The sequence below is a fragment of the Tachyglossus aculeatus genome, chromosome X3 (genome assembly GCF_015852505.1).
Source record: "Tachyglossus aculeatus isolate mTacAcu1 chromosome X3, mTacAcu1.pri, whole genome shotgun sequence".
NCBI classification, from domain to species: domain Eukaryota; kingdom Metazoa; phylum Chordata; class Mammalia; order Monotremata; family Tachyglossidae; genus Tachyglossus; species Tachyglossus aculeatus.
Window position 1 is genome coordinate 2006586 of NC_052099.1, and position 23785 is coordinate 2030370.

At 47.1% G+C, this 23785-nt stretch overlaps 1 protein-coding gene across 1 annotated transcript in view; it reads left to right on the forward strand.

Moving 5' to 3' along the window:
• F13A1 (coagulation factor XIII A chain) overlaps positions 1–19658 on the forward strand; it is a 151802-nt gene extending 132144 nt beyond the window's left edge. Inside the window, exons 13-14 of the mRNA XM_038770355.1 lie at positions 9322–9458; positions 19376–19658. Coding sequence (XP_038626283.1) covers positions 9322–9458; positions 19376–19529 — 291 coding nt within the window. The 3' untranslated portion in view covers positions 19530–19658. The remainder of the gene's footprint in view (positions 1–9321; positions 9459–19375) is intronic.
• Positions 19659–23785: the final 4127 nt, after the last annotated feature.

Sequence of the window (23785 nt, forward strand, 5' to 3'; positions counted from 1 at the left end):
GTTTTCTATGGGACATGAAGGGGGTGGGCGTCCCAGGTCAGAGGCAAACCATGGGCAAGAAGTGGGTGGAGAGATAGATGAGATTGAGATAATAATGGCATTTATTAAGCACTTACTGTATGCAAAGCACTGTTCTAAGCACTGGGGAGGTTACAAGATGATCAGGTTGTCCCACGTGGGGTTCACAGTCTTAATCCCCATTTTGCAGATGAAGTAACTTGTACTTCCCAAGCACTTAGTACAGTGCTCTGCACACAGTAAGTGCTCAATAAACACGATTGAATGAATGAATGAATGAAAGTAACTGAGGCACAGAGAATAATAATAATAATAACAATAATAATGGCGTTTATTAAGCACTTACTATGTGCAAGGCACTGTTCTAAGCGCTGGGGAGGTTTACAAGGTGATCAGGTTGTCCCTTGGGGGGCTCACGGTCTTAATCCCCAAATTAAGTGACTTGCCCAAGGTCACACAGCTGACAGTTGGCAGAGCCGGGGATTCAAACCCATGACCTCTGACTCCAAAGACTCTTAGCAAAGTGTGCAGGCTGGGTTGTGGTAGAAAAGGAACGAGGTAGGTAGGCGGGGTCAAGGTAACTGAGTGCTTCTAAGTCGATGGAAAGGAGTTTCTGTTTGATGTGGAGGGGGAAAGGCAACCACTCGAGGTGCTGGAGGAGTGGGGAAACATGGACTGAACATTAAAAAAAACCCAAATGATCCGGGCAGCAGAAAGGGGACTGAAGTGGGGAGAGTCAGGAGACAGAGAGGTCAGGATGGAGGATGGTATGGTAATCAAGGTGGGATACAATAAGTGATTACCTTGTATCTACCCCAGCGCTTAGAGCAGTGCCTGGCATATAGTAACTGCTTAGCAAATGTACATATCTTTAAATTTAAATCATATTATAAATGACTTATTTATTTACAGTAACGTCTGACTCCCCCTCTAGACTCTAAGCTGTATATGGGCAGGGAACATGTCTGCTAATTCTGTTGAATTGTCCTCTCCAAGAGCTTAATACAGTGCTCTGCACATAGTGAGTGCTCAGTAAATACGATTGACTGACTGACTGAAATACCATTAAAATAATAAGGGGTAGCAGTTTGGATGGAGAGGAGAGGGCGGATTTTAGCGATGTTGTGAAGGTTGAATACCTTGTGATAGATTTAGGACACAGTCCCTGTCCCACAGTCTTAGGAGGGAGGAAACAGGTGTTTGATCTCCATTTTACAGATGATGAAACTGAGGCGGAGCAAACTTCAGTGACTTTCCCAAGGTCACACAGAAGCAAAGTGACTTAGCTGGGATTAGAAACCCTGGCTTTCTGGCTCCCACTCCTGGGCTCTTTCCACTAGACCACTGCTTCTCCGAGGAAGACTCTGATCATATAGGCTTTGCAGGTGCATCTGTTCCTTGCTGAGCTGATCTGTAGGATGAGGAGATCAATGCCTGCCCCTTCACAAGCAGCTGGTGATGATGAAATAAATTATAAATAATTTTTTTAACTCTTTGGAAAAAGGACCCTCTAAGACTTCAAGGCAATCAGATTTTCCGTGCTTCAGTTAAGCAACACTGATGCAACTGTCCAACCAAGAGAAAACACACCCTGCAATCCCACCTGTGTTCTCATTGACTTCATCTAGCTGCAGCCCAGATTGCAGGAAAGCAGGGTCGCCGTCTTCCTTTTCCTTTCGGCTAAGCCCCTAGAGACTCCAGAACAGGAGTTAGATAAGTAGATTCAGTTAAAAACCTGTGAGAGACCCTCCCGCAGTTCACTAGTCCACGAAGCTAAGATGGCTGGAGGCTGCGTGGTCTTTTCCATGGCGAATCTTATTCCTCCAATCTGGATTTCACCTGAAGCACCTATGACCTGACTTAGCAACCCTCCTGCTCCCATCAAAAATGAAATCTTTCCCTTCCTCCACTGTCGCTTTCATCCCCTAGAATGTGCCGGGACTGTATAGCACCGCATGACACAAAGTTCTGAAGGGACAAGAATTATGATGAGTGCCCGCAGGGAGCAGGAGATCTGAGCATGAAATAGGGACACTGGTACATGTGATCTTTCCGGGGATTCTCTGCCCAAATCCTGGCAGAAATAGCCTCTCATATCACTTTAGGAGCCTGGAGCCCATTAGCCGCCTCAGGGTCCTAAACCTTTCAATAAATCCTTTCCCCAGACAGGCAGGTTTGGGGAATCTCTGCTAGCAAACCCCAGATCCCTGCACCAATATCACTGCCATCACCCCCATCTCCAACCCGGGCATCCCCCTGAAGGTGAGGGATCATTTGGGGACTTGCCAAACACCTGCATCCCGGGGTTGGCTGCAGGTAACTTGGAGAAACAGTGCTTCCTCCCTCTCCCTCAGCTTCCCACATCTTCCCAGCCCCTGGAGCTTCTCCTCAAGCCCTACCGCAGGCGGACACAAAGATCAGAGACCTCGGTAATGCTTACGAGACTTTTTGCAAGTTTCCTTAGGGCATCAATCAGGTAACAGAGAAATAGATCGCATACTTTTCCCTCCCCTGCCCCACCCCGCTCCCACAAGGACACTCTGTATTTTCCTGGAGGTGTCCTGGGGCTCACATTTCACTGGTTCTTTCCCCTCTCCTTACAGGGCATCCCAGGCTTCACCCTCTCTGACACCTTTGGGTGCCAGGGCACTTACATGCCATTCCTTCCTTTCAGGAACCACAGTCTTGCTCTGCCAGAGTCCTATCCTCTGGACCCCAGACCTTTTGGGTATCCCAACCCTGCGGGATAAAATCTTCCCTCCCTCCCTGTACCTTGGGTCCTTCCAGAATCACAGCTTCTGCCCGGTATCCTGCCCTCCCAGGATCACAGCTTCCTCCCATTCCAAAATGGCTGAGGGTCTCCTAATCCAACTTCCTGGAAGCTCTTCGTTCTTCCCAGTGCTTCTCTCTCACTGGCTGTTCCCAGGTCAATGCCACATAATCAATCAATCAATCATATTTATTGAGCACTTACTGTGTGCAGAGCACTGTACTAAGCACTTGGGAAGTACAAGTTGACAACATATAGAGACGGTCCCTACCCAACAGTGAGCTCACAGTCTAGAAGAAATTAGTAACGGTTCAGTTGAACTTCCTTCAGGGAGGGACACATAGGGGTCCAGCTCCCGGGACCCTTTTCCCCCTCCTGTGTGGCTGCCACAAATCATTGTAAGCTGTGTGCTTTGGGCAAGTCACTTCACTTCTCTAGGCCTCAGTTCCCTCATCTGTAAAATGGGAATTAAAACTGTGAGCCCCACGTGGGACAACCTGATCACCTTGTAACCTCCCCAGCACTTAGAACAGTGCTTTGCACATAGTAAGCACTTAATAAATGCCATCATTATTATTATTATTATCATATAAGAAATTAGTAAGAGTTCAGTTGAACTTCCTTCAGGGAGGGACACATAGGGGTCCATCTCCCGGGACCCTTTTCCCCCTCCTGTGTGGCTGCCACAAATCAATCAATCAATCAATCAATTGTATTTATTGAGCACTTACTGTGTGCAGAGCACTGTACTAAGCGCTTGGGAAGTACAAGTTGGCAACATATAGAGACAGTCCCTACCCAACAATGGGCTCACAGTCTGAAAGGGGGAGACAGAGAACAAAACCAAACATACTAACAAAATAAAATAAATAGAATAGATATGTACAAGTAAAATAAATAGTGTAATAAATATGTACAAACATATATACATATATACAGGTGCTGTGGGGAAGGGAAGGAGGTAAGATGGGGGGATGGAGAGGGGGACGAGGGGGAGAGGAAGGAAGGGGCTCAGTCTGGGAAGGCCTCCTGGAGGAGGTGAGCTCTCAGTAGGGCCTTGAAGGGAGGAAGAGAGCTAGTTTGGCCGATGGGCAGAGGGAGGGCATTCCAGGCCCGGGGGATGACGTGGGCCCGGGGTCGATGGCGGGACAGGCGAGAATGAGGTACGGTGAGGAGATTAGTGGCAGAGGAGCGGAGGGTGCGGGGTGGGCTGTAGAAGGAGAGAAGGGAGGTGAGGTAGGAGGGGGTGAGGTGATGGAGAGCCTTGAAGCCCAGGGTGAGGAGTTTCTGCCAGATGCGCAGATTGATTGGTAGCCACTGGAGATTTTTGAAAAGGGGAGTAACATGCCCAGAGCGTTTCTGGACAAAGACAATCCAGGCAGCAGCATGAAGTATGGATTGAAGTGGGGAGAGACACGAGGATGGGAGATCAGAGAGAAGGCTGATGCAGTAATCATTATAAGTAAATTATAAGTAAATTGTTTGTAGCAAAATCAAACACACAGTGACCAGGTGGCTAGTAAGCAAAGGTACCCCCACAGAGTGGATCCCCCTGACTCTCTTGTCCATCCCCAACTGGTCCTAGAGAGGATGCCTTTACCTCTGTCTTTGAGTGGAGTTTGCCGTGTCTGCCGTGTTTGCCGTGAAACATCGTGGAATGCTAGCACAAAACAGAGTCTAACCTAGTCCCTCCCACCTGCCGTAGCGTACAGCCAAAGAGGTCATCGGTCCTTTGATTTTCAGCGAGGCTTCGCGGAAAGAGCACAGGCTTGGGAGTCAGAGGTCGTGGCTTCTAATCCTGGCTCTGACACCTGTCAGCTGTGTGACTCTGGGCAAGTCACTTCACTTCTCTGGGCCTCAGTCACCTCATCGGTAAAATGGGGATTAAGACTGTGAGCCCCACGTGGGACAATCCTTGCATCTATCCCGGCACTTAGAACGGTGCTCGGCACATAGTAAACGCTTAACAAATATCGTCATTATTATTATTACATCTGACAGGCGGCTGCTCTCCCCATGGTCAAAACCCTTCTGAAATCTCATCTTCTCCAGGTGGCCTTCTCTGATTAATCTCTCTTTTTCCTAATCCTCTGTACTTACTGACCAACCCTGACTTCAGTACTTTTTCACCACTTGAGCACCTGTGGTTCCTCCTACCTCGAGAAGCAGCACGGTCTAGTGGAAAGAGCATGGGCCTTCGACTCAGAGGACCTGGATTCTAATCCTGGCTCCACTGCTTGCCGGCTGTGTGACTTTGGACAAGTCACTTCTCTTACCTGTGCCCCACTTTCCTCATCTGTAAAATGGGGATTCACCACATGTTCTCCTTTCCTCTTTGCCTGTGGGCCCCCTGTGGACAGGGACTGTGTCCTATCTGACTATCTTGTATCTACCTCAGTGTTTGGCACATTGTAAGACCTTAACAAATGCCACAGTTATGATTATTTATTTTAGTGTCTGACTCCCCTGTTATATGGTAGACTCCTTTAGGGTCTTATTGTATCGTACTCTGCCAAGAGCTTAGTACAGCGCTCTGCACACAGTAGGTTCTCAATAAATACTACCAATTTACTGAGTCACTTTGCTCGAGGTTTGACTAAACTGACCTGAAAAATCGAGTATTTTCTACCGTTTCCTCCACGGCAGCAAATAGGGGGTTAGGTTAAACTATGAATGGACTCAGTGGGATTATTCTCCAGTGAGTGGTGGAGATCGTTTCCTTGGGTGGAAAATTCACAAGAAATAGGAGATTTAGCATGAAAGGCCTCTCACTGTTTTTCCCCCTACAATATCAAAATATTGTGATGTGAAAAGCCTAATTTATTAGATTCAGATTTGGTGTTCTCCTTTGCTTCCATGTGCTGATTTTCATAAGAGTCTAAGTGAGAAAGATGCTCTTCAGCAGTTTAAAATATTCATGAGCATCTTATCATTGAACAGAGAAAATTCAGGCCAACTTTAAGCAAGAGACTTCATTTTACTGAGCGCTGCATTCATGCTGTAAAATGGTCTTGGATAGTTCTCACCTATTAGGAAAAGGCCAGGTTTTATGGCCCAGTGACATGAAAGAGACTACTTTCCTTTGCAGCCCAGTAACAGTAGTTGACACCTTTGGGAAACTGTCAAATAAGAGTGTCAGCTGTGTGGTATCAGGCCCCAGACCTAACTAAAGATGGACAGACCTGCAGTGTTGTCCAACCTTCTCGATGACTGTGAGAGTTGGACCCCCCACACCGGGTGCGACATTTGGCTCCTCGAACAGTTCGGTAAATTGTCACCTACGGGCCCGACTCATCATCGAGCGGCAGGTCAAAATCCCGACCATTAAAACTCTGGAAGGTAGTCAGTCTCCTAGCATAGAAACTGTGCTCACCTTAACACAGCCCTGCCGGGTGGGAGGTGTCAGGACAATGAATGCGAGCGGGAATCCCAAACAGCTGCCGTAAAGAGGGCCGAAACTGGGAAACCGAGAGCAAGAAGGGCAGAGACAACATTGAAGGTCATGGTGAAACAAAGGCTCAGACAGTGCTGCATCCCAGCTAAAAGCAGGGAGTCAACTGCTGCGGGTAGACTAGCCGGCATGGTGCAATGCCATCAGGAAGGGAGGGCCTCTCTTTGAGCAAAAGCTTAGCATGTAAGACAGAAGCAAAAGAGAAGACCACACTGGGAACGGCAAACGTTAAGCACTACGCAACAGAGACCACTTTTCTGTGTGCCCGGTGTCGCTGGGACTGCAGGTCCCATCAGACTTTTCAGTCATGGGTGAATTTCACCCTCAGGGCCATCTTCTTTGAATATGAAGGACAACACTGTATATACTAGTTGATAGAAGGATACCTCTCTGTGGGTCTTCTAGACTGTGAGCCCACTGTTGGGTAGGGACCGTCTCTATATGTTGCCCACTTGGACTTCCCAGGCGCTTAGCACAGTGCTCTGCACACAGTAAGCGCTCAATAAATATGATTGAATGAATGAATGAATATGGGTACTACTACCCGTGAAGTGCATTAGCACTGAGATCTAGTTCTTGTCCTCCAGGAGCTTACATTCTAAGCAATTCTGAGGGCTGCGCAGGCCATAATTCATTGTCATCATCTCCTGACTCTAGTGTCTCCATGTCGATTACATTTAAATTAAGGGAGAGCTTAAATTAGGGGAGAGCTCAGCTAATCAAGCCACTCGGCAAACGATCCACTCCTTCCCAGCCTGGAGGATCACAGAGGATTTTGACCACAGAAACACTGACTGCATTAATAACAAAAAGTCTCCTCGGCACCAAATTTTTAGAAATTTGGTCTTGATTTCGCCAGAAAGTTTTGATTCTCTTTAAGTCAAAATTGTCATGGATCAGCTCGATTTTGACTGTAGATGTGGTACATCGGTGTTGGCTGGCCCACTTTAAATCCAGTGACAAAACTTCAATCTCCCTGCTTCTAAAACTCTTGAAAGAAACACAGAGAAAAGTAGACCAAAAATCAAGATCTCTCTCTACCCCAACCCCATTGAGTCCCAGCAAGCAGAGAGGTTGTCTGTAGGATCCCGTTCAATGAACGACCCTGTTCCTATATGTGAAAAGCTCCTTGAAAGAGGGGAACGTGTCTCGCTTCTGTTTCACTTGCCCAAGTGCTTGGGACAGTGCATTGTGCACTGTATTCATTGCTTGGTAGAATTCAATACACTAGATTCCCGCCCCCAAGGAGCCCAGTTAGGCCCCAAGATGTGTTCGACATTGCACTAGGGAACTCTGGTGACCTTGCAGATTAGTCTGACACCCTTTATGAAGAAAAACACTATTGAAGAAATAGCTACGTTAAATATGGAAAGAGGAATTAATAATAATAATAGTGGTATCTGTTAAGGTCTTACTATGTACCTAACTCTGAATTAAACACTGAGGAAGATACACAATAATCAGATCATTCACAGTCCCTGCCCCACATGAGTTTCATGGTGAGAGCAGGTATTTAATCCCCATTTGACAGATATGGAAACTGAGGTACAGAGAAGTTAAGTGCCTCGCCAAAGTCACGCAATGGACAAGTGGTAGGATAAGGGTTAGAACTCAGGTCCTCTGTCTCCCAGGCCCACGATCTTTCCTCTTAGTGATGCTGAATCACATGAGGTCATCTGATGGTATTTGACCATACTTGATAAGTGAGTCACAACGAAAGGGGGCAAATAGGAACTTACCCTATTTGGGGGGATAAATACAATTTTCTCTGAAAATGAATTCTTGTAACTTTGATGCTCCACTGTTGGAATTGATCAGGAAAATTCTGTCAGGGCTGTATTACTATCAAGGGATATTTTTGGAAATCAATTGCACTCACACGCCATGTGACAAGCAGGTTTGTTCTTCCTACTTGAAGCGTAGAGTCTGAATTTGTTGTGGTCAATTTAAGAACTAGTGTATGCCTCTGAATAGTGAAGCAGATCCCATTTGCCAGGGCCACATTTCCAGAGGTGGGAGAAGTGAATGTGAAGTACATATAGAAGGTTGGGCTAGAAGATTGGGTTGGGAGGAGCAAAGACAGCAGGTCGGAAAATAGCGTGAGGAGAACCGGTATGTGAGGTGGGCCCGGATGATGAAGAGCCTTGAGACTAATTGTGAGAAATTTCTATTTGATACGAAGAGATTTAGCGAGGCAGATGAGGATTTGAGGAGAGGAGAGATGTGGGACAAGTCATGCCTCAGTTAGATAATCCGTGCAGCGGTGTATAGTGTGGATAGGAAAGGGGGAAGGTGCTGGAGTTTGGCAGGCCAGCAAGAAGACCAATGCATTAGTCTGGCCGTGGCGAGACCAGAGCTAGTACTGGGGTTGTAACAGTTGAGAGGAAGGGGAAGCTCTGGGAAATATGTAGGAAATACCAGCAGAATTTGGTAACAGAATGAATGTGAGGGTTGAACAATAGTGAAGAGTCAAGGATGGCACCAAGGTTCCAGGCTTCTGGGCCCGGGAAGGAAGATGGCATTGTTGACTGAGATTGGAAATTTAGGGAGGAGAGTGTCTTTAGGAGGGAAGATGAGCACATAATTTTTACATCGTGTAAGATGGAAACTGGGCCTCAGCTAAAGAACCATTTTGACTCCTAAGCAATGTCGAGTGCCCAGAAAACAGGCCCGGAACACTATAGGGCCTGCATAACCAGCTGCAGGAGGAAGGAAAGGGCATCAGGGGTACCTTTCACCAACCCTGGCATAGCCTGGCAGGCAGATCCAAGCCTGGAACCCAGATCTCCTGATCCCTGGGGTGTGTTCATTGTAGTGGCAGGGCTATTAAAGTTTCTCAGAGCAGTTAAATAAAGAAAGGGCAGGGGAAAGGGAGATGAAAGGAGCACAAGAAGAAAAGGATTCCATTGGATCCATAATAATAATGATAATAACAATTGTAGTATTTAAGCACTTACTAAGTGCCAGGCACTGTACTGAGCGCTGGGGTGGATACAAGTAAATTGGATTGGACACAATCCCTGTCCCACGTGGGGCTCACCAACTCAATCTTCTGATGAGCTGCCTCTTTCTGACACTCTAGGTCCATGGAGAGAAGGTGGTTGGCTCCGATTTGGTCGTGGAAGCCGAATTCGTCAACCCTCTGAAACAAACCCTTCAGAATGTCTCCGTGCACATGGGGGGGCCAGGCGTCATGAGGACGGCCAAACGGACATTCAGGTAAGGGGGGACCAGTTGGGAGGTGTTTTCCTCTTTCCCTTAACCCCAATCCCTCCCCCTTTCTGCAAAAGATGCAAATCCCAGGGACAAATGGGGATTTGGTTTTCATCCTGAGACACAGGGTCAGATGGGAAGGCAAGGCAGGTTGGGTGGGGAAAGGCAGTAGTAATATTTATTTAGCAGCCACTTGGTACAGGACACTGGACCAAGTGCTTGGGAAGTCCAGCATAAAGAAGTGTCATATTCCTTGCCCACAAGGAGCTTAAACTCTCATAACAGTGTGGCTCAGTGGAAAGAGCCCGGGCTTTGGAGTCAGAGGTCATGGGTTCAAATCCCGGCTCCACCAATTGTCAGCTGTGTGACTTCGGGCAAGTCACTTAACTTCTCTAAGCCTCAGTTACCTCATCTGTAAAATGGGGATTAAGACTGTGAGCCCCCCGTGGGACAACCTGATCAGCTTGTCAAGTGCTTAGTACAGTGCTCTGCACACAGTAAGCGCTCAATAAATACGATTGATTGATTGATTGTATGCCCCCCAGCGCTTAGAACAGTGCTTTGCACATAGTAAGCGCTTAACAAATGCCATTATTATTATTATTATTATTATTATAAAAGGTAGACCAGAGAGCAGGCAAGCTCTAGTCATATCATGGATCACTGCTTCATCCTCCTCGTTGGTCTCCCTTCGTTCGGCCTCCCCCTCATCCAATTCCTGTTTCATGCTGCTGCAAAAATATAATTCCAGAGTGTTGCTCAGTTCACATCTCTCCACTCCTCAAGACCTTCCAGTGACTTCCCAGCTCGCTCCATAACAAGCCAAACCCCTCCCCAACCCCACAAGGCTTTCAACCCATTTTCTCCATTTTCACCTACTCTACCCCAGCTCATTCACTTCATTCTTCTCAAGCAGACTTTCTAACAGCGTGGCTCAGTGGAAAGAGCCCGGGCTTTGGAGTCAGAGGTCATGAGTTCAAATCCCGGCTCTCCCAACTGTCAGCTGTGTGACTTGGGGCAAGTCACTTCACTTTTCTGTGCCTCAGTTACCTCATCTGTAAAATGGAGATGGAGACTGTGAGCCCTCCATAGACAACCTAATCACCTTGTAACCTCCCCAGCGCTTAGAACAGTGCTTTGCACACAGTAAGCGCTTAGTAAATACCATCATTATTATTATTACCCTGCTCTCACCTGTCCCTCCTTTATCCCCTTGCCCACTCTACTGCCCTAACCCGGAACCCCTTCCCTCAAAGAATCCAACAGAACACAGTGCTATCCAAATTCAATGCCCTCCTAAAATCCCACCTTCTCCAACAAGCCTTCCCTGATTAGTTCCCAGCAAGTCAAAAATATCCATCTCCAGCCACTGATTGATGCCCTTATTTATATCCATCCCCAGCATTTTTGCAGGTACATTATTCAATTGTACATTCAATTGCTTCATTTAATTACTGTATTTGTAAATACATTCACGAATATCTCTCCCATTAGAGTGTAAACTTTTCCCCTGTATTGCATTTCCTGAGCATTTGGTATTGTGCATTGCACCCAGCAGGTGCTCAATAAATACTATTCATTCACTCATTCATTCAATCATATTTATTAAGCACTCACTGTGTGCAGAGCACTGCACTAAGTGCTTAGGAAAGTACAATAGAACAATAGACTGCGACATTCCCTGCCCACAACGAACTCACAGTCTAGAAGGGGGAGACAGACATTAATACAAATAAATAAAATTACAGATATATACATAAGTGCTGTGGGGCTGGGGAGAGCAAAGGGAGCAAGTCAAGGTGATCCAGAAGGGAGTGGGAAATGAGGAAAAGTGGGGCTTCGTCTGGGAAGGCCTCTTGGAAGAGGTGTGCCTTCAGTAAGACTTTGAACAGGGGGAGAGTAATTGTCTGTCAGATTTGAGGAGGGAGGGTGTTCCAGGCCAGAGGCAGGATGTGGGCTAGGGGTCGGCGGCGAGACAGGCGAGACTGAGGCACAGCGAGAAGGTTGGCACTAGAGGAGCGAAGTATGCCGATTGCTTTATAGAATGAGAGAAGTGAGGTGAAGTAGTAGGGGGCAAGGTGATGGAGTGCTTTAAAGCCAAGGACGAGGAGTTTTTGTTTGACACAGAGGTGGATAGGGAACCACTGGAGATTTTTGAGGAGTGGGGTGACATGTCCAGAACGTTTCTGTAGAAAGATGATCCAGGCAGCGGAGTGAAGTATGGACTGGAGTGGGGAGAGACAGGAATTGGGAGGTCAGCAAGGAGACTGATGCAGTAATTTAGGTGGGATAGGACGAGTGATTGTACAATTACTTCTACCACAACAACTACTACTACAACAATGACAACTACTGCTACGACCTCCAAGTAATATAAGGGAGCTCCAGGGCAGGGCCAGAGTGGACCTGGGTTCTAATCCCAGCTCTGCCACATAATAATAATAATAATAATGATGGCATTTATTAAGCGCTAACTATGTGCAAAGTTCTAAGCGCTGGGGAGGTTACAACATGATCAGTTTGTCCCACAGGGGGCTCACAGTCTTAATCCCCATTTTACAGATGAGGTAACTGAGGCACAGAGAAGTGAAGTGACTTGCCCAAAGTCACACAGCTGACAATTGGCAGAGTCGGGATTTGAACCCATGACCTCTGACTCCAAAGCCCGGGCTCTTTCCACTGAGCCACGCTGCTTCTCACTGCTTCACCTGTCTGCACTGTCATCCTGGGCAAGTCATTTAACTTCTCCATACCTCAGTTACCTCATCTGTAAACTTTCATAAAAGTGTGAGTCCCATGTGGGACAGGGACTGTGTCCATCCTGATTTACTTGTATCTACCCCTGCACACAGTAAGTGCTTAACAAGTACCATAATTATTACTAAGATCTTGAGACTCGGCCCTGAGAGCAGCCCTAGGAGGGGAATCAAGAAGCCGCTCTGTGCTGGTAGCCCTGGGAGCACAGATTATTCCCCATAGCCTTGGAGAACAGAAAGACAGCCCTGGCTGGGGCTCTCCAGTGAGGCCCAGGAGAGGGGGGGATACTGTGAGTTCACTGCTGGTCATTCCAGGCTAGTCCAGGGAGTCTTCTGCCCATACCTTTGTGTCATTGTCGATCAATCAATAAATGCCATTCATCCATTCATTCATTCAATCGTATTTTTTAAGCACTCCTTCTTGAGTGTTTTCTCTGTGCAGAGCCCAGAGCTGCCCAGAGGCAGCTTGTCTCATTGGCATTTAGAGGGCATGGGGAAACCCTGGGCATTAGACTGGCTGGTCCAAAGCACCAGGTCTCTCCTCCCGCACTGAGCCACTCACCAGGGGAGAAGCCGGGCCAGAGCCTACAGGAGCTGGAGTGAACTCAGTGCCTGCAGGCTCCCTTGGCCAGCAGAGTGGCCAGGCTCCGCTCCACCGTCTTGGCGAAGAGGACCAACCACAGTTCTTTCTGCGGAGTAAAGCCCTGCGAGGGTCTCCACCAGTCCAGCTGCCCTGGGGAATGCAATCTTAGGGTTGCTTTAGGCCAGTACCGAGGCAAACCCAAGTGGATTGGGAGTCCCTCTGTCCTGGGACCAGAGTGGGCGTTCGTCTGGTTTCCAGCTGAGTCTGATATAGTCCCAGAAACTTTTATGTCCGCTTATCATTGTAGCACCTAACCTCCCTCTGCCAGAGCTCCCGCAGTCAGGTTCCACTGCTGATCCCACGGCAGGGGTCAAACGGTCCTGGGAGGGAAACACAAAGAGCCTGGAGTGAGTCAGAGGGTTAAAGATCCTCAGAGAAATGCTCTAGGAGCCTGGCCAATCAATCAATCAATCAATCAATCAGTCGTATATATTGAGAGCTTATTGTGTGCAGGGCACTTGGTACAGTACAATATAGCAGAGTTGGTAGCCATAATCCCTGCCCACAATGAGCTCACAGTCTAGAGGGGGAGGCAGACATTAAAATAAAGAAACAAATTACAGTTGTGTGCATAAGTGCTGTGGTGCTGAGTGAGGGGTGCATAAAAGGTGCAAATTAAAGTGCCAAGGCAACGCAAAAAGACATGGGAAAAGAGAAAATGAGGGCTGAGTCGGGGAAGGCCTGTTGGAAGAGATGTGCTTTCAACAAGGCTTTAAAAGTGGGGCTAGTGAACGTCTGTCGGATATGAAGAGGGAGAGCGTTCCAGGTCAGAGGCTAGGGGTAGACGGTGAGATCGATACAGTAGATTGGCAACCCAGCGTGGGGTAGGTCGTAGTACAAAATCTGGGAAATAAAGTAGGAGGGAGCAAAGTGACTGAGTGCTTCAAAAATCTATGATAAGGAGTTTCTTTTTGATGCGGAGGCAGAAAGGTGACAACCGGAGCTTCTTGAGGAGTCGGGAAAAGCGAACTGGACAGTTTTCTAGAAAAATGATCCGGCTAGCAGAGTAAAGTATGGACTGGAGTGGGGAGAGACAGGAGGCAGGGAGGTAGACAGGGACAGTCAGCAGACGGGGGCGTCAGAAAGGAGACTGATGCAGTAATCAAGGCAGGATGAGATATGTGCTTGGATTCATTTGGCAGCAGTTTGAATGGAGAGGAAAGGGCCAGTGCCTTCAACCTGCCCTCTCCCCGATCCCATGAGGAGATCCAGAGTAGAGCGAGTCAGGGCAGCTTCCCTGGCTGTTTGTTCCCAGGTGGAAAAGCTCCTGCTGACTTCTCAATATTACTACTACTCCTACTGATAATATCTGTGTATATGTTGCCGACTTGTACTTCCCAAGTGCTTAGTACAGTGCTCTGCACACAGTAAGCGCTCAATAAATACGATCGAATGAATGAATGAATCTGTGGTATTTTTCAAGTGCTTATTATGGGCAAGCAGGGTACAAAGCACCAGGGTAGATACAAGATTGCCAACTTCCCCTTCCCTCCTCCACGCCCTCCCATTCAGACACCAAGTAGCTGCAGGGCTGAATCTCCAGGAATAGACAGGTGGAGAAGCACCTCTGTCTGTACTTTGACACAGGTCACTGTTTTATATCTGTCCGCACAGGTAAATAAATGTGCACTGGTGTTTATGGTTGATATCTTAATCCGTAGTATTTTTTATGCTTATTTTTAGTGCTGTTGCTGTTGCTCTTACTGTGTTTTCTTAAGTGACTGGGAGCTATAAGTACTTTAAATTTGGATTATTGGCAAGGCAAAAAACCCATTTAAAACATGAGGGATTGCCAAAGGGGTGTCCTGATTTCTCTAGAGCCATCAGTGGCCATCATTGGCCACACTATCTGGAGCCCACAGTGTAATGCCAGAGGGAAGGAGGGAGGCTAAGTGCCCGGCTAAATGTTTTTCTCTGTTTTGGCATTGTCTACCCTTTCCTTCCCTGCTGAGTGTTCCTGTTCCTGCAGCTCCTGCTGCCGCAGTGTAAGGAGCCAGATCCATTTAAAGGGGCCCACAGTTTTTAAAATGAGTCAAGCCTGAGTCCAGAGAGTCTGGCCAGGCCAGGTCAGGCTCTGAAAATCCAATCTGGAGGAAGAAGACTATATTTACCGGGTTTAACGTGACCTAGTTCCCACTGACACTAAATGGAAGAGATTCACACTTCTGGGACTGTATGAAGTTGGGGCAGGCTTTCTACTGCCTCCCTTCTTCCTATTAGTGTTTCCACTTCCCGCTGCTGTGAACAAAAATCCATGTTCCTCCCAAAGACTTCCTTTAGGCTCTTGCTGCTTAAACCACAAGGTCCTTTATTTCCCCCCATTAATGGGGATTGCAGCAATGTGTGTCCTCGCTCACCTCTGGAGACACACTGCATCTGTTTGAGCGGCGGGGGCGGGGACCTACTTCATTTCCAGCCCTGAAAAGATGACTCCACTCTGTGGTGCCTGAGTGCCTGGAAGGCAATCGAAGAGGAGAATAAAGGTCTTTCTCAGAGAGGTTCCCAGCTCTGACTTATGGCTTTCTCCTCTCTGCAGTGTGAACTTGTGGATATAATAGGGAAAAAAGGCTCTTTAGAGGGCTCAGGATTCCCCTTGTAGCAAGTAGATGATCTTCCCCCTTCCTGTCCCCCAGGAATTCTTTGAAAAAGTTTAGCTTGGGGGCTTTGGGGGAGAGTGTCTTGGAGGGGCAGCAGCTCAGATGTCAATCAGTCACTGGGAGTCAGAGTCCAGACCCCTGCACTCGGACCCCCAGCTCCTCGGGGGTCCTTCTCCAGGCTGCCCTCTGTTAGTGGGGTGGGTCGCCAAGAGCGGCTGCTCTCTGAGTCACCAGAAGAGAATGACTAGCCACCCCTCTGGGAACACACGCACAATCGATGTAAACACCACAAGTTGTGCAGATTCCACTGGAAATAATAATAAAAATAATAATAATAATGGCATTTATTAAGAGCTTACTATGTGCAAGGCACTGTTCTAAACACTGGGGAGGTTACAAGGTGATCAGGTTGTCCCACGGGAGGCTCTGGTCTTAATCCCCATTTTACAGATGAAAGAATGGAGGCACAGAGAAGTCAAGTGACTTGCCCAAAGTCACACAGCTGATAATTGGCAGAGCCGGGATTTGAACCCATGACCTCTGACTCCAAAGTCCGGGCTCTTTTCCACTGAGCCACGCTGCTTTGCCCGAATAGCCCCTGCTGAATAGACCCCCTACCTTTGATCTTAGATGGCTGCCAAAGTCACCCGTACTCACATCTTCCTTTTGTAATCAGACACAAGAATCTCAATAAATCGTATTTATTGAGTGCTTACTGTGTGCAGAACACTGTATTAAGCACTTGGGAAGGTACAATATGAAAATATACAATATTATAGGTGAGGACACACATTGGTAGACACATTCCCTGCCCACAAGGAGTTTATAGTCTGTAGACCACAGGCAGAGTGCTATTAAGCCACAGAGAGGTGTTCTGGAGTCTGGGGCCATGGTCCATCATCATACAAGGAGAAGTGACTGGAACCCGATAAATCCAGACAGGATTGAAGGGATGGAGAAGGTGAGCCTACCAACTTAGTACAGTGCTCTGCACACAGTAAGCGCTCAATAAATACAATTGAATCAATGAACTCTACTGTATTGTTCTCTCCCAAGGGCTTAATACAGGGCTCTGCACACAGTGAGTGTTCAATAAATACCATTGACTGATTGAGTGGGGGGTGGGGGGCTGTTTTCTGTAGCTTGTTTACTACCTTAATGTAGCTTCTCAAAGATTTTCCCTGGCAATTTTCCCTCTGGTCCCCTTGTACCAGAGCATTCCCAAAAGAAGTTTCTGGCCACTTAGGTCTCGCCCATGCCGCTCATGATTCACCTCCTTCATGGCACTTCCACTTACATGGGAAGCACATTAAGCCAGACTGAGTTGGACCGTGGTGCCAACAAAACCGACTCTGGAGGCCCAGGTTTTGTAGATGGCAGGCTGTCCTGAACTCCTGCAGAGTTCTGCCTCTTGGGCAGTGGACCGTCTCTCTACCGGTCTGCAGGTCAGCCTAGGCTTTCTCGGAATGGCAGTCAGTTCTGCTTCCAAACCAAGTCACCAAGCTCTACTTCGGTCCCAAGTAGTTGGGTCTGTCACCTGGCCAGTGTTGTTCAACTGGGCTACTCCCCGATAAGGAGCAAATTCAGGGCCTGGGATCGGGCAGAATCCCCGCCGTGATGGCATCCCGTTGCCGGTGCCTGACATAATAACACGGTGACACAATGTGCATCTCCTTATCAGGAGTTCGGGAGGGCTGTTAGTGGTCGTCAATCCCCAAGTGATGTCTCAGCAGACAATACCGATTCCTCCAGCTGCCAGCTTGACCTTCTTGCAATCTGGTTTCCACGTTCTTACCTCCACTGAGACCACTCTCTCTAAAGTCACCAGTGACCTCCTCCTTGCCAAATCTAATGGTCTCTAGCCTTAGCTCTTGATTTCTCTGATACTTTCAAAGATGAGGACCACTCCCTTTTCCTCCAAACACTAATGTCCGTTTTCCTGGTATAGCTGTCTCCTGGCAGATATCTTATCTACTAATTATACTCCACCAAGCACTTAATACAGCTCTCTGCACACTGTGGACATTCAGTAGATACTACTGATGATTGATTGATTGATTGGAAGTCCCATTTTATCCAACTGGAAGTCTCACCCTGGAAAATCCAAAGAGAAACTTCAGCCTTTATTGGCAATTAGAAGAGGGTGGAAGGTTCTTGTTACATGCACCAAGATTCAAGTCAACCAAGCTGCACCCCTAAGGAAATATTTGCTCTTTCTGTCATCTGACCACCCGAAAAGGACTGTAGTCATTTCCCATTGGTGCTGTGGCTTTGAGCATCTAAAATGCACGACAGGAGGAAACCAAGATCATCAAATGTTTCATCCATTTCATTTTGGCTGGGGGGGTTTGTTTTTTGTTTTTTGGGGTGGGGGCATTGTTTGTTGCCCTGTTTTACATATGAGGGCCTTGTTTCTGAATTAGTCATTTTTGTCTTTCATCTCAGGTTTCTTAGGTAGAGTAAAGATGGAGCGTTAGGCATCAGAGGACAAACCATAGGTAGTGGCAGTTTATTTTAATGATAATCCCATTTGCCTGCATGCATTCAAAATGATAAATGGCTGCTGTAGGCTGATGTCTCAGCACATTACTTGGAATCATTTATCACAGCATCTGATCTGCAGGCAAACAAAATCATTGCAATTGGGCTCCATTTACCAATTTTAGAATAGCTCTTTTCCTCTCTAGGTCCACTAATTCACCTTTATAGGGTTGCCATCTTCTTGTGACTGCCCCTGTGCACGCACCCTGCTCCCAACACCTCAAAGATGGGCACCCCTAACTGACAAAGTGACAAAAGACCCCGTCCCCAGCAAAGCGTTGGGGGAAGTCCAAGGAGCTAGGCCTGATTACCAGATTAATCTCTTCCTCCTTCCCTTCCTTCCTTCTCACACTCTAGCAAAGTCCATTTTCCTCTTTGTAGGACAAGGAAGTGGAGAGAGCAGAAGTGAAGGGAAAGAGTGAAAGAGAGAGAGGGGGCGGGAGGGAGAGAAGGGAAGAAAGGAAAAGGAGAAGAGTGAGAGATAAGAGAAAGGGAGAAAGAAAAAGAGAAGAGAGGGCAGAGGAGAAAGAAGGAAAGAGAAAGGGAAGAGAATCAATCAATCAATCAATCAATTGTATTTATTGAGCGCTTACTGTGTGCAAAGCACTAAAAAGGTGAGAAAAAGAGAAAAGGAGAAATAATAATAATAATGGTATTTGTTAAGCACTTACTATGTGCCAAACACTGTTCTAAGCACTGGGATGGATACGAGGTTATCGGATTGTCCCACGTGAGGCTCACAGTTTTAATCCCTATTTTACAGATGAGGTAACTGAGGCACAGAGAAGTTAAGTGACTTGCCCAAAGTCACACGGCTGACAAGTGCCGGAGCAGGATTAGAACCCACGACCTCTGACATCCAAGCCCGTGCTCTTTCCACTAAGCCACGCTGCCTCTCTTAAAGAGAGGAGGGAAGAAGTAAAACAAGAGAGAAAGAAGGGCATGGAGAAAGAGAGAAGAACGAAGAGAGAGAAAGAAGAGAGAGAGAGAAGGAGAGCGAGATGAGGGAGGAGAGAAAGAAGAGAGAGCAGAGAGAAAGAGAAGAGAGGAGAGAGAAAGAGAAAGGAGAGTGAGAGGAGAGTGATTTGTATCCTTTAAGCACTTGATATTCACTCCCCCCCAGCCACACAGCACTTGTGTACATATCTGTAAACTCTTCTATTTCCCTATCTGTAATTCATGTTAATATCTGTCTACCCCTGTAGACCATAAACTCCACATGGGCAGGGTTTGTGTCTACCAATTCTACTGCATTGTACCTTCCCAAGTGCTCAGTACAGTGAGCACAGTGAGCACAGCCCAGTGTAAGCATGCAATAAGTACCACTGATTGATTAACTGAATAGTAAAACATTTTTTTTCTTTTCTTTCTCTTTAATAAATTTAGAGAAATTCTTCCCAATTCTACACTGAAATGGGAAGAAATATGTCGGCCTTGGACCCCAGGTTATCGGAAAATAATAGCAAGCCTGAATTGTGATGCCATCCGACACGTGTATGGTGAGCTGGAACTGGAGATCCAAAAGAAACCATTTGTTTAAATACGAGAGAAGAGGGGAACCCAGCAAAGGCTAATGCTGTGCACTGTCGGCTACGAAATGATGATGCTAATTTGTAAGGCCAGCTCTTGTTTTATCTTGTGAGTAAATAGGGGGAACCCCGTGCTGAAGCAAAGAGCAAATACTGAAGAATTGGGATTCTTTTTATTTACTTATACGCGCAAAGCTCACTAACATGCATTTTCAGACTCAAGTATGGAGTCTGGAGATCGGATGGACTTTGGCAGGTAGGCTGGGGGAGATCTAGAAGGGTTTCCAAACATTAACTTCAGTTAAACTCACAATTTTTTAAGATAACAATTGTAACAATTGGCTTGGGTTCCAATAATAGCCCTTTGTTCTCTAACCAAAGGTATTTCTCTATATTCACATTAAAAAAAAATTAAAAGATTTCATCTACAGGACATCTTATTACTCAGTCGGACTCTGCAAATGTTAGCCAGGTCAGTGATTCTCTCACAAGAACTCCCCACCTTCTGCTTGATCCGCATTTTTCACTCTCTACCTGTTAGTTTCTCAACCTGTGCTTTGAACTTCTGAGGCGCTCCATCCTTTTCTATGTCATGGGCTAATACAAGAAAGGCTGAGGTGCTGTGGGGATATTTGTTTGTGTCTATTTCTAACTCTATTCACATGGACACACCAAACGTAGATACCTACACACCTTCTTTTTTTAACCCAAAAGGGCATTTTTTCAAATCCTCTTTAGAAAATCCTCCGCAGTCCCCAACTCCAGTGCTGGCATTTCTCTCGTTCTTTTCTTGACCTCAGCCTACTCGTAACATCTCTACCTTTGGAAACCACTTCAGGATTTTTTCCCTTGTTCTCCTGACAGCGACCTAGGGGAAGATTCGCTGTCTCCTGGGGAGAGAAATCTGGCCTTGTGCATTCTGGGGTGTGGTTCTCCCTCGGGAAATCTAGGACAGGTCAGGCTGCCAAACCACAGGAAGGTATGACATTCTGCAAATTGATTGCAGTCCCCACTCAGTAAATGTACTTCAAACTCATGCCTCACTTCAGACATCTTGGCACAAATTCTCTCCTCCCCGTTTTGTGAATACATCATGCTGTGGTGTCCACTGCAGACTGTCTTTCTCAGGACTGGGTCCCAGCCCAATTGTTCCATCTTGGCAAAGGGAAGGGAAAAGTCTTTCAGATGCCCTCGCCCCCATAGCAATGTCCGCCTGCCAACAATGTCGCCCTTGCCAGCAAACACATTTGAGGGAGACATAATCACCTAAAAGGTCAAGAAAGCTGGTGTAATGGATACTTATTTGTGGTATTATGATTGGAGGCCTCCCTCAATCCATGGACTTAGCAGTCAAAAAGAGTATCTCGCTACTGTACCTCCTTGCTTGTCTTCTGCTCTTGAACAATTGGGCTGGGACCCAGTCCTGAGAAAGACAGTATGCAATGGACACCACAGCATGATATATTCATAAAATGGGGAGGAGACTCTCTCATCCATTCATTCATTCATCAACCCCAACCTGGGAAATCCTCTCTTGATGGGGCCGGACCATAAGGTCTTTCGGGGAGAGTAGACGTTTTGGGGCAAGCTGCCTGTTTTGTTTGATAATTGGATATAAAACGGGATTGTGCCTAGCAAAGTTGGGGAAGGACTATTCAGCCTCCACTATGGGGACCTTCAGAGTCATATTGGTACCTCAGCATGTGTGCCCAGGGAGAGGGTAAGAGGAAATAGAGTGTGCAGGATTTGGATGCTCTTGTAAGCAATGGGACCAGACATTCTGAGCCCCTGTGTGTTGGGGCGGGCCAGACTGGAGCAGCAGCTGATCAATGCCATAGCTTGTTTATGATTATTTCTATACAGTAATCCTAGGTGTCTTGCTAAACTGTGTATGAGACTGCTTAACTTCCTGCATCCTTATTAACTATAATATGAAGGAAACTTACAATAAAGTTCTTCTGATTGCACGTGCCTTCAAAGATGTTAATTTTTTTTTAATGCAATATAGCACCATTTCTGAAGGCAGAGATTGTATCTATCAACTGCACTGTACCCTCCCAAGTGCTTTGGACGATACTCTGCACACAGAAAGCGCTCAATAAATACCATCAATTGATTGATTCCTGTCACTCTACCCTGGTCTGGCTTGTGAGTGAGCATTCTTCCATGGAGAAAAGAAAACTAAAGATCACTAAGCTGAGAAGCATACCTCATCAATAAGCAGATTTCAGCTAGAGAAGAACTCTTTGTACCAAAAAAAAAATATCTGAAGTCTCCAAGTAGATTAGGTATTGGATTCACTGTTTCCCTAACTCAGTCCACACCAAGTAAACAACAGTCACATTCACTGAATAGGGAAATTTACATTTTAAACACAGAAAGCATCAATGCTAGCAGAATTCATAGATCGTTAATAGATATTTTCTAATGAATCCATCTTGGACTGAGTTTTTCTTGCTCATTTCCCTGCGAGCTCTAGTTAACAACACAACATTCTAGGCCTTTCCAGGCTCAGTACACTCGGCTCTGACCCAAAGCTTTGGTAAGCATCAAGGTGACCAAATCCACAGGGTCAGAAAGCCATCAGGGAATTGGCATAGATGGGGTTAGGCCGTTAGCTTTGCCCCTACAGCCCTCCTGCCCCACCGCTTGAATCGAGAAAGGGGTCAAAGATGGTTCCTTACAACAGATTACCGCCCCTGGGAGACTCAAGGACTCCTCTAGTGCCCAGGACCTGAGCCCCTGTGAGGTCAAGCCGTCTGCCTTCAGGATCCCCAGAACATCTGAATGGGCTGTGGATGAGGCAACCCCAGCAGCCTAGGAGATCCTCCAAGTACAAGTCAGTGGCTGGAACGCCACCGTCACTCTTAGCCCTAAGCTACTTCCCAACCTCTGAGGTCCTGCCCCTGCCATCACACAAGCACAGAGGGTCTGTTCCATTGCCATCTAGGCAGCAACGACACAGCAATCGCGCAGCCTAGCCGGGCCCAGGCCTCCGTCACAGCTCCTGGGCCTTGATGCTCACATCCTCTCCAAGGGACACCCCAAAGCTTCCTGGTCAGTTTCAAATGAAGTGGGCTGCACTTGGTCCTCTGGAGGCTCTGGGGCTGGGAATAAGAGGAGCCTCTGGTTCAGTTTCAGAGTCCAATGAAGGGGAGAGAGATGGCGGCAGTGGTGGTAGCCGTCATGACCGTGCTGTAGGGCCACTGAGATACTCTTCCTTCCTCTCTCCCTCATCCCCTCTTTCTGCTTCTCCCCCTCCATCTCCTCCTCTCCCCTTCCTTGCCTCAATTCCTTCCTTCTCACCACTTTTGCACTCACCCCATCTTGCCTGCTCTCGCCATCTTTACCCCTTCTCCCACTCGTTCACTCTCTTGGTCCCCCTCAGATCCCCATCCTAATCCCCTGCCCCCTCCACACATGGTATCAAGTTCATTTCTACGCAGTAACTGAAAAGCTACCAGGCCCAGGTGGCATACACTCGGCCTGCCACAGGCACACCTGTCAGCCAGCGGAAACATCTGAGGCTTTCCTTACATGTGAAAAGGATTCACTCATATTTTATTTTGGGTCACCTATAACTTTTTCCTCACCTTAGCTCTCTTCTCTTTTTTGACATAAGCAGATGAATGATTTTGGACAATGTTAGCATAGCTTTCCACTTCTATTTCTTTGCTGTTTACATTAAATGGATCCACCGAGATAATATTCTTTTTCTTTACCAAATGTACTGTGTGATTTTCAATATAATGCAGTCATCAGCATTTGTACAATCCCAAGAGAATTTGTACAATCCCAAGCTCTCGGTACAGTGCTCAGCACACAGTAAGCACCCGATAGGTACCACTGATTGACTGATCCCAAAGTGTACAGCCACCGACCCGCTCTCCCCCGGCGAGTAGACCTGCTCGCCACTACTTTTGATCACTCGGTAGGGCTTTTGGACAGTCAGTAGGTTTACAGTCATGCTGTGGGTACCCTCTTTAGAATCCAAGCTCATCGTGGACAGGGAATGTGTTATATTGTTGTGTAGTTCTCTCCCAAGCATTTAGTCCAGTGCCCTGCATAAAGTCAGCACTCAATAAATACAACTGATTGATAAAAATCATTCACAGCGACTGGCGATCGTGGCTTCAGGTCTCCTGTCGGGGTGAAGGGGGAGGCGGGCTGCCTCTCCCCATTTCCATCCGACAGCCCAGGAGTGGGGGATTGCCTCAGCCCTCAAGGCTCTCCATCACCTCGCCCCCTCCTACCTCACTTCCCTTCT